Here is a 10,176-nt window from a genome sequence, read left to right as displayed (position 1 = left end):
TAATTATATTTTTCCATGGCAGTCGAGATTCAAGACTCCCACTTTAATCTCCTTCTTCCCTAACATTGATTTTCCACCCGAGCTTGGGTAGGCTTAGGGTAGAAAACATGTAAGTATACTGTTAACCTGAATTTAAATTTTACACTTGAGAAAAGATATTCACCCAGATTTCTTAGGTATTCTAGGAGATATAATTGGATCAATACCTGGTGAACTTTCGAATTATATAAAAAAACATTGATTTTTCTATTGTGAAATATATGTAAAAAGACGATTTTTTTTTTAACTCTATCAAAGTTTTTTATGCTATATATTTTTCCTTGAATAGGTCACTTTTAAAATTTAATTGTAACTTTAGTGGTATAGTGTGTGTATAAGCAAAATAATTATATGTTTATGTTTTTTTTCTTCCTAAAACTAGTTCAGTTTCATTTCTAGACTAAAAATATCTTATATCCTTCGATATTACACAATTTACAATTTTGATCATTACAAAAAAAATAATATATACCTTCTAAATAATAACTTGTGCCTCGCTACTAGAGAGTTCCATATTATATGCTAAGGCTTCTAGACGACGAACCAAAAAGGTTGACTTTGACTCCAAATCGGTGAAAGTCAAAGCATTTGGATAAAATAAAGTTATCAAATCTTGAAATTATTGAGCATTTTTTCCGATGTGATTATATTTTCTTTCTATGGGAATATATAATTGGTTTATTCTAGGAAAAATAAATAAAGTTTTAAGCTTAGGGTTAGAAAAAATGTATTCTCCGATTTCAACACCACTAGTAGGAATTGGTCTTTGCATCGTAGGCCATCTTAAAATAACTGCATAATATTTATCTTAAAAATAAATTATTGGTCTAACCAACCTTAAAAAATATATAAAATCTACGAAATTATTACTCTTTGGGTGGTTGAACTCGGAAATTTTAATGGAGTTATATATTAAAACTAAATTTCATATAAAAAATATTTAGATTAAGTTCAATATGCTCAAGAATCATAAGGTGACGTTGTGTAAATTGAACTCGTAAAAATTTATAGTGAAAACATTGCGAATATACTAAGTCTTAAACAAAAAAAAACAATACATATACAATATACACGGATGATGTATGATGTATATAAAACAATAAAAATATCAATCTATATATATAGATGCATGTAGGAGTTATTAATTTATGAAATAGAAATAAAAGAGTAGGATAGTTCAACCGGTGAAATGAAGACACAAAACGTCTATTTCATCCCGAATTCGAGTCTCAAACTAGAGAGAGAAACGTAATTTCAATCGTATAGTTAGCTCCCTGTCCCGTGATTAGTTTAGATTTTGGCACACTCCTCCCGATTATAAAAAAAAATAGAATAAGAGGATGGTCTCCCATAAAATAGCAGGGGAGAAAAGGTCCCTATCACTTCGTGGAATCCAATTTACATTTTTGGAAGTATTGTAAAGTCCCTCTAGAGAGTAGTAATTCTTGCGATAAGCCCTTTCATAAGAAATAACCTCTTTATGCTTTTTTTCCTTTAAAGAAATAGTTTTTTAATATATTTATATGTATATATGAATTAAAGATAAACATGTTATTATCTCGTAATCATGAGATAATCATGACATCTTTGCGTAAAGCTGCACGCCTCCCGTGTGCGCTCTCAACTCAACTAGAGCTCTTGCAAGGTAAATATATCGTATGGTTCTTTCTATTTACAAAACAATATATGATTATGTGAATTCGGACGACTGATCTAATTGATATAAACTCGAGTAAATCATCGCTTCAGATTATTATTTAATTTTGCGCCTATATGTATGTATCTATTCACTTGTAAAAAAAATTCAGAATTTAAGTGGGTCTTTAGATTTTGGCAAGTTGCATAAATAATGGTATTAAGAAGCTGGCACTCATTAAGCAACCCACATCCCAACGCCAATTTGGATATTCCCAATTCACACCATAAATAAATCTTGGATACAAAGAAAGCCAAGGTACTAAAAAGTCTTGGATATAGGGTGGGTTTTAGGGTTTCGGGAACAGCCCGAGTCTTATCTACAGAGATGAGATGTAAGAAGACGAAACCAGGCAGCAAAAAGTTTCAAGTGTGTTGCCCTTTTGTTAACAGAGTTGGACAGTCCAGTTCATGTTGTCCTCACTCAGACCCATCTGCAGACTGGTTAGAACGGTGTACAGCTTGTTTGCCACTGCTCCGACCCCACCTTCTCCATAAGTTACTCTGCACACCATAACAGATGGGAAGATTTCGATTTAAAGGGGATAACAGAAAGAAAAAAGCTTCCATCTTTTGGGTTATGGTAGGTAGCTCTTTAATGGGTTTGTGGAAAGTTTTCGCCTTTGGCGGGTAATAGAGTTTTTTTACCTTTTGTCCTTGTAGGTAATGCTTCCTACAGGAGAGACCACGACAGCAGTTCCAGTGCAGAAAACCTCGTCAGCCTCTAGCAACTCGTCCACTGTCACTCCCCGTTCCTCAACCTGCAATAACAACTTTGATCTTTTACATACTATACTTATGCCACCAACAAGCCCGGTCCTTGTATTTAAGTTTTGGCCCTTGATGGTGTTAACAGTACTTTGATCTTGTCCGGACACAAAAAAAAATTCAGAGTTGGGAGAAGAGAATTCACCTGAAACCCTTGGCTTCGAGCCACATCGATTATACTTTTCCGGGTGATTCCAGGCAGGATGGTTCCTTTTATTTCAGGAGTGCATATCACATTATCCTGGTAAAACAAGAACCAAACGAGTTAGGTCAGCACAAATATCCAAACACGAGATGATGTTATTCTTGTCCTTAAAAATAAGAATTTGTCCCCAATACTTGTTGGGAACAAGCAATGCAAAGAGTAAAAGAAAAACATCTAGATTCAAAGGCGTTATTCTTGTCCTTAAAAATAAGAATTTGTCCCCAATACTTGTTGGGAACAAGTAATGCAAAGCGTAAAAGAAAAACATCTAGATTCGAAGGCGCTATCAGATACCAGCAGATGAGATTTACCTTCACGACGAAAATATTGCAAGAGGAAACCTCCTCAAGATATCTTTTGTGAACACAATCAAGATATAAAACATCGGAATATCCTTTGGCTTTCGCAATTGACTGTGCCTTCAGAACCTAGATTACAAATAACCGAGGCTACGTTTGAATTTGAAAACCGAAAACCGGAAAACCAAACAAGCAAGGAGCCTGCCTACTTACTGCAGCATAATTGCCTATCGTTTTGACACCCCCAGTACCACCTGGAGTGGCACGGTGAAATTCATGTTCCACAATCAAGTTGATTGGTGCCACCCCTTCCTGACATCACTAAGAAAATGTTCTTAATCACAACAGCTAAGCATTGAAAAATATATTAAATACCATCAAAGGATATGCCTCTGGATGTGTGAAGAGGAAATTTCGAAACTTTTTGGAGTCGGGCTAACCTTGAAATAGTTTCCCACTGGTGAAACATAAACAAGAAAAGTGTATTCAGGAGCTGGGGCAAGACCAAGAACAGCTCCACTTCCCATTAGCAATGGCCGGATGTATAAGGAACCTTTACCTGGAGGAGGAACCTGAAACAATAACACATCAAGAAAAAAGCATATCACTAAGATAATTCGATACTTTTACATAATCAAAAAAAGAATATGTATTGCCATTACCCATCGTTTGTTTGCTAGCACGGTCTTCTTCACAGCTTCCACAAACTGTTCGACATTTGGGGCAGGCATGCACATTCTCTCAGCCCCCATTCTCATGCGGATAGCATTCTCCTCAGGACGGAACAGGAGAATGCTCCCCTCCTGTGTTCTGTAGGCTTTTAGCCCTTCAAACAATCCCTAAAAACAGAGGAGGGCATTAGAAAACAAATTGAGATAAGACCCCTTAGAAGAAGAAAAAATCGTACCCAACAAGCTGGAGAGACAATGAAGCATCTTATCGTCACCGAGACACAGACACAGAAAGGGCAATCTAAATTCTAACTAAGTGAACTATCCCTCTAGGTTACAATCTTATCAAGTGAGAAGACTCCCAAATAAACATCAATTCAAAGTATCACTTCTTGAGAAAGTACCTGAATCATTTGATTACTTGTTCAAACTTTTAACCACTGAATAAATGAAGATAAACTGGATGGCGGATGCATATAAATGGCAGGGTATAATATAAATATTTGATCTTTGATTCATTCTCATATACTTCCAACCAGGCCCCAGATGGCCATGCAGGCCTCCATTTAAGGACCATCACAGAAAATTCTGCGGCTGATTTTCACAGCCATGATACATTGCCTCACATTTCCGCATCAAGAACCATTCAAAGTCTTGCAACCATTCAGAGAAGAAACTAATCGGCCTTATTAGAGCATTCCAATCAAATATCTAGAACTAAAGCCTCGTATAGAAACTAGTGAAAGAGTAACAACAACAACAAGAGTCATGGAGGAATCTCACTCATGTAACAAGAAAATCAGGAAAAATGAGCTCCTCTAAGAAAAAAAAAAAAAACAGGAGTTGACAAGTTATAAAGCTCCTGCAACTGCAACTACCTCATATTTTCAACTACTCAACCCAAGAAATGCATTTCCATTCCATAGACTAAGATTGTCTCAAAAGGACAAGACCTGAGAAACAAAGAAACCTACCTGACCATAATTGAGAACACCGGCTGACGGGCTCAGCTCAATGTTCCCAAAACGCTGCAACTCGCCCTTAGAGAAATTCCCGTCGCGGCCACACTTCATGATATACATGTAATCGGTTGGTTGAATACCGAAACCTATGCTGTCCCAATCTATGTCGGCTACTTCAGACATCTCGGAGCTATTCAGACATTAGATCAAGACAAAGAAAAAGGTCAACCTCACCGAAAGGAGACTAATTGATTGCGTTCCGACAAACCCAAATACCCTAAAAGACTACCGGAAACGAAAATGAACCTGGTGGAGTTGGACAAAACGGCATCGCATCGAAGAGACGAGACTCCGCCATGGATGGCATCAGAAGATGAGGAAGAAAGAGAACACCGTTGCTGCAGGGTAATCGAAGAAACGAAAAGGGCTCAGAGAAAACCCGAAGACGCGGCCGGAAGGTAAGGACTCGGAAGAAACATTAATCAGCAGAGAAGAAGAGATTAACCTTTAGAGAGATAGAGGGCGGATGAAGAGACCGGGGACTCGGTGCAGAGGAGAGAGAATGGAGGCGCGTGGCGACGGCGCGTGAAGGGTAAATGAGGTAATTTTGGTTACCGGGAAACACTGCGGTCCTCTCCATCTCTCTCTCTCTCAGCGAAATTCGTTGGCGGCGATATGACGATGGAGACGGAGGCTGCTGTATGTTCTTTTTGCTGCCTTCTCCTTTTTGCCCTAAATCCTCTTTATTTTTTTTTATTTTTTATAATTTACTATATAGAGTTAATTCAAACTGTAATCATATATTTTTCTTTATATAATCAGAAGAAAATATTTGTGGTTCTCATTATTCTGGTCCCCATGATCTGTCCGACAGCGCTACAGATATTTAATCTTGGAAATGGTATGCTGCTAATATCGGTATGTTTTATATTTATCGTTATCGTTTAGCGTCTTTGTTAAATGGAAAACGCAATCTCAAATTTCCAACGGGACATTTAGAAAACGTTTTTCTTTCGTTCTTGGATAGCGAATTATGAGCCACGTATCACCAAAAGCAAATATATACAACATGACGATGCGTCCGATATAACCTATGAAGCCGACGGGGCGCTATAACGCTACGTGGATAGAAGCGACTAACTACTATCTTTAATTTCAAAATGATCTAATAACAACAAATAAATATAAAAAACAAAAGAATATAATAAGTGGATTAAACACGATCGCATGCAATTTTGCGTAATGAACATTTACCTATGAAAGATACGAGAGACTCTAACTCGCTCGGAAGGTTGACCAACCGAAATAACAGAGAGAAAACCTTATGTTAGGAACACTTTGACGGATTTGTCAATGTTATGCTTTCTTTTATATATATAATCAGAAAATTGACTATATCTTTGTCACAACTGCATTTTCTTGAGAGTCGAAAAAGTTTATATCAATACCCTTTCACAAATCACAATTCGAATCTAGGTTAAAAAGATCACTTAATCATCCAATTTTGGATTATGTTATGTTAATATCGTAGGGATTGAAATAAATCAAATTTCTGACTTAGAGATCCGAAATAAGCTTTAAATTTGTTTCCATCGCTTATGTATGACGTATTTATATAATCGAAACGTCGAATTTACAAAGTAGATGTAATATTGTTGTTTTTTATAATTTGGGAAGTTCACCCAACCTTTACCCAACTACATCTTCTACAAGATCGGGGAAGCCCATGTAATTGTCTATCCCCAAGTGAAGACTCGAAACCGGATTGGGACGAAGGAGTTTTGCTTCCTTTTTTACTGGCTGAAGGGTTGTGTCTTGGGTTTCAGTTCGGTATTCAAGCGGTTCGGTTCGAGAAGGGTATTTTCGGTTTCATAAAAAGTATAATAAACTAGAACCGAATATTAAACGGTTCGGTTCAGTTTTAGTATCGGTTCGGTTCAGAACGGTACTATTATATGAATACCAAATAAATGTCAAACTATAATATTTACACACATATTAGTGGAATATTCGAATTTTGGTTCGGTATTCATACGGTTCGGTTCAGTATTCATATGGTTCGGTTCGGAAGCAGTTCATAAAGTGTACCAAAGTAGAATTAACCGTTATTCGGTTCGGTTCGGTACGATTCGATTTCGGGACGGATCATGTCGATATTAAATTTTCAAACCCAAGCATCCACCCCTAGGGTGAACCACCCAATAAATTACTTCCATATAGAAATATATATTGGGTAAAGTTCCATATAGAAATATATATTGGGTAAAGGGGTTATTCTATTTTTTGATATCAAGTATTGATGGAATTTCTTCTATACATACAAAAAAAATCTATATGTTATCCACACATAAATATGTAGTAAGTAGATGTAATGTTATTTTCACGTAATGATTCCTAACACTCAATACCGAATTCGCATTTGAATTCTGGAACCTAATAACGCCGTTCTGTCACATGTTTTAGGTCAGATTATATAAGAAAAAAGGGTTAAGCTATTTAATTGAACATGTTCTAAATCAATTCATACTTCATTTTCGTAATTATTTTTTAAACTAAAAACGTTAACCCATTAGCTACAAAATTAGGACCATGCAGCTCCAAATCATTTATGGATCCATAATTTGTTTTTTATATGTGATTTGACAATGGTGGGGTTCAAACCTGGGTGGAAGAATCTTTGCGGATACAACTGGAATTTTAAAAATATATATAAGCACATTTATATAGACAGTCCATCTCCACGACGCACGCGCACACCGGCGGCCCCCAAACACAATACATCATTCACATATATCGAAAATAAGCAAATTACACGTATATCTTATATCACAAGTATACATGTGTATATATGTATATATACGTATTCGTAAGAACATGTAAGTGAATAATGTACTCGGAGCTCAAGCGTGACACTCAGGCGGAGGAGCTGGGTAGCGAGACCTGTCCGTACAGTAATCGTAGATCATATGGTTCATTCGGACCCAACGGTAACGTCTGGCTTCAACGGGGTTTAGGGTTTGGTAGCCGTAACCTTCCCACCAGTTCTTAGGGTTGGATGGGCAGATAGCCGGTCCTGGAACGGGGCAACCTTCGATGTCGAAATCCCTGTAATAAGCGTAGAACGGCGCTTTGCTCCAATCGATCTTCTCCAACCCGCCACGTGTTGCCCAGTCGTCGGCCTCCCATAACGTTGAGTAGATCCCCATGGGTTGGGACGTAGGGTACGGTATGTTCCTCGCCTCGTTGTTCTTGTATTCTCTTATAGGCACGTCGTCTACGTAGAAACTGACAGTAACCCACACGTGCCAAAAATACGTTCTTAGCTATTTTCTACGGTCTTTTTTGTGTTTTTTCGTTGTCTTGGTGTTCGTTCCATTAATTCTTGTATTGATTACAAGTCTTGACTATAGAATTTTAATTTATCAAAACTGTTACAATATAAGCCAAAGTTTAGATAAAATAGTTTATGGAAGAGAGAGAGAGCTTACACAATATGCTTATGGGTCCATAAGATGGTGTATGTGTGGAAATCGGCGGCCGGGTCGAACCAGAGATTAACCCTTTGCTCTCTATCTCCTTTCCCGTGGGCGTAGATGTTCGTCTGGACAGTGTACGGCTGACCGCTTCAGTTGCCCAGAAACTCAAAGTCCAGTTCATCCCTCACACTGTCCGTATCCGAGTTCATCTGAAACACATACGTGACATTAGACACGGTTCAAGATTCCAGCAAGGGGTTTCTTGGCACCCAAGGAAACTCGAGGGGTCAAAATGCAAAGTTAAAGAAAGTTAAGGACCAAAAAGAAAACGAGAGATTACGTAGAAGGCCGTGACGGTTCCGGCGGAGTCTCCGGGGACGAGTTTGATCTTCATGCTCACTCGTCCGAAGAGGTACTTGCTTCTCGAGGCAAACCCACATCCTGAAGAGAGAAGAAGCATCAGGAGAACGTGTAAAAGCGTTTTTTACAAAATAGCCCCTAAAGTTTGATAACATTCAAAATCACCCTGGAAAGATTTATTATACCTGAATTCTGGTCAAGAACGAGCTGGATAGCCCTGCCACCGTCGATTTGCCGGATATGAGAATCAGACCATGCGACTTTGAAATCCTGAAGGAAAGTTGCGGGTCGAGACGAAATTGGAATAATCAATGTGAAGAGGGTGACAATGCAAAGAAGATAAGTTAGGGGTGGTGAAGGGAAATATTTCTTGGCCATGGCACTCTGTTTGTGAATGAGAAGAAATCCAAGAATTGGAAATTGTAAAGAAATATTTAATGTATTTGAATATTTCGACTTGTGGGTATGATTATATGATAGAACTTTAGAGGGCTATTTATACAGAAAGTAATTGGATAGAAACTGAGAATTAAAGATGACGTGGACGGATGGACCCACTAGAAAGAAGCCATTGTTTAGCTTTCCACACAGCTAATGGCGAGCAGTCGTATGGCCCCATCTACTTATTTAATGATATATATATATATATACATTTTTAATACTTTTTGTTGGAAAAAAACCACACACACATAAAATATATAAATTTCTTTGAAACAACAACAATTTTAAAAATATATATAATCTTAACCCGAAACTAATATCAATACTTTAGGTAATAGAGATTTCATATATATATATATATATATGTTCAAAATTATCTATCTATAGATAAACATTTTTACTAAAAAAATTATAAAGTAGGAAAAAAAAGCTAGAAAAAGGGCTCCAAGATCCAGAGATCGTGAAAAATAAAATACTCATTGATGGAACGGGTTGGACGTCATTTTTTATAATAAATATTGCATTTAAAGTAAACACTAAAATTATCGGTGTTAATTATATATTTAATATTAGTATGAGTGAGTGGATCTCATGAAGGCCGCATATATCGTTGCATGCTCCACGAACACGAATGTGGGTTTGGCGGTTACGGCCGACGGGGCCCAGGTCCATCAACTGGAACCAACCTTTGTTTTTATTCATTGTTTTACCGAATATATATATATATACACATACAAAACTATTATTTCATTCTAATGCTCTTTAATACAAATCGTTTTGGTGCTACAAATTGAATTATTAAAATTTGTAATTCTATAAATTTTAATCATGACCAAGTTCTGATATTAGTTGTATAAATATGTATATATGATTTATCAAGAATTGTACCAATTCTAGTAGGGTAGACGTTTCGGTTTGAATTCGGTTCTGAAATGATTAGCTTTAGTTTTTTCGGTTTTATAAAATTATGTACCAATCGTTTATTATTTTATATTCAGTTCGATTCGGTTTTGATTGTGCTTTGGATTAAAAAAATTATAGATTTTTTTAAGAAATTTGCGGGTTTTCATGATTTTTTAAAAATTCGTTTTGTTTCGCTTCGATTCTAGAAAATTCATTTTTTTAAAGTACCGTTCGAAAATTTTACACTGTTCGGTTAAAAAAAATACTGTAATTTTCAGATCGATACAGTTCAGTTGCAAAAAATCGTATCGAAATACCCCTCCCTAAATTTTAATATTGCCTATACGTGGATTACAG

General features: G+C 36.7%; 3 protein-coding genes across 3 annotated transcripts; all 3 read right to left on the bottom strand.

Annotated features, from left to right (window-relative positions):
- Positions 1 to 1,894: 1,894 nt before the first annotated feature.
- LOC104801908 (branched-chain-amino-acid aminotransferase 3, chloroplastic-like) lies at positions 1,895 to 5,327 on the bottom strand. The gene is made up of 10 exons (XM_010525287.2): positions 5,145 to 5,327; positions 4,946 to 5,037; positions 4,652 to 4,829; positions 3,669 to 3,845; positions 3,447 to 3,578; positions 3,220 to 3,318; positions 3,019 to 3,135; positions 2,648 to 2,743; positions 2,383 to 2,495; positions 1,895 to 2,238 (listed from the first exon to the last, which is right to left on the bottom strand). Exons 1-10 carry the CDS (start codon positions 5,277 to 5,279, stop codon positions 2,121 to 2,123), a joined length of 1,257 nt encoding a protein of 418 aa, XP_010523589.1. The 5' UTR covers positions 5,280 to 5,327; the 3' UTR covers positions 1,895 to 2,120.
- A 2,081-nt stretch (positions 5,328 to 7,408) lies between these two features.
- Positions 7,409 to 8,957, bottom strand: LOC104801907 (probable xyloglucan endotransglucosylase/hydrolase protein 6). The gene is made up of 4 exons (XM_019201121.1): positions 8,661 to 8,957; positions 8,456 to 8,556; positions 8,128 to 8,324; positions 7,409 to 7,924 (listed from the first exon to the last, which is right to left on the bottom strand). Exons 1-3 carry the CDS (start codon positions 8,851 to 8,853, stop codon positions 8,265 to 8,267), a joined length of 354 nt encoding a protein of 117 aa, XP_019056666.1. The 5' UTR covers positions 8,854 to 8,957; the 3' UTR covers positions 7,409 to 7,924; positions 8,128 to 8,264.
- LOC109116005 (probable xyloglucan endotransglucosylase/hydrolase protein 6) lies at positions 7,540 to 7,845 on the bottom strand. Its single transcript, XM_019201120.1, has one exon. It carries the CDS (start codon positions 7,843 to 7,845, stop codon positions 7,540 to 7,542), a length of 306 nt encoding a protein of 101 aa, XP_019056665.1.
- Positions 8,958 to 10,176: the final 1,219 nt, after the last annotated feature.

Source organism: Tarenaya hassleriana, unplaced genomic scaffold (genome assembly GCF_000463585.1).
Source record: "Tarenaya hassleriana unplaced genomic scaffold, ASM46358v1 Cleome773, whole genome shotgun sequence".
NCBI lineage: Eukaryota > Viridiplantae > Streptophyta > Magnoliopsida > Brassicales > Cleomaceae > Tarenaya > Tarenaya hassleriana.
Note: the sequence above shows the minus strand (reverse complement) of the source record. Positions and strands in the feature narration are given on the sequence as shown.

What these genes read in the sequence shown, in the direction of transcription:
- LOC104801908 (XM_010525287.2), bottom strand. Translation starts at nt 5,279, where the DNA reads ATGGAGAGGACCGCAGTGTTTCCCGGTAACCAAAATTACCTCATTTAC. An exon ending in GTGTTCTCAATTATGGTCAG is followed by an intron (nt 3,846 to 4,651) that starts GTAGGTTTCTTT and finishes CTCTGTTTTTAG; the next exon opens with GGATTGTTTGAAGGGCTAAA. An exon ending in CAGTGGGAAACTATTTCAAG is followed by an intron (nt 3,319 to 3,446) that starts GTTAGCCCGACT and finishes TAGTGATGTCAG; the next exon opens with GAAGGGGTGGCACCAATCAA.
- LOC109116005 (XM_019201120.1), bottom strand. Translation starts at nt 7,845, where the DNA reads ATGGGGATCTACTCAACGTTATGGGAGGCCGACGACTGGGCAACACGT.
- LOC104801907 (XM_019201121.1), bottom strand. Translation starts at nt 8,853, where the DNA reads ATGGCCAAGAAATATTTCCCTTCACCACCCCTAACTTATCTTCTTTGC. An exon ending in CGTTCTTGACCAGAATTCAG is followed by an intron (nt 8,557 to 8,660) that starts GTATAATAAATC and finishes TTCTCTCTTCAG; the next exon opens with GATGTGGGTTTGCCTCGAGA. An exon ending in GAACCGTCACGGCCTTCTAC is followed by an intron (nt 8,325 to 8,455) that starts GTAATCTCTCGT and finishes TATGTGTTTCAG; the next exon opens with ATGAACTCGGATACGGACAG.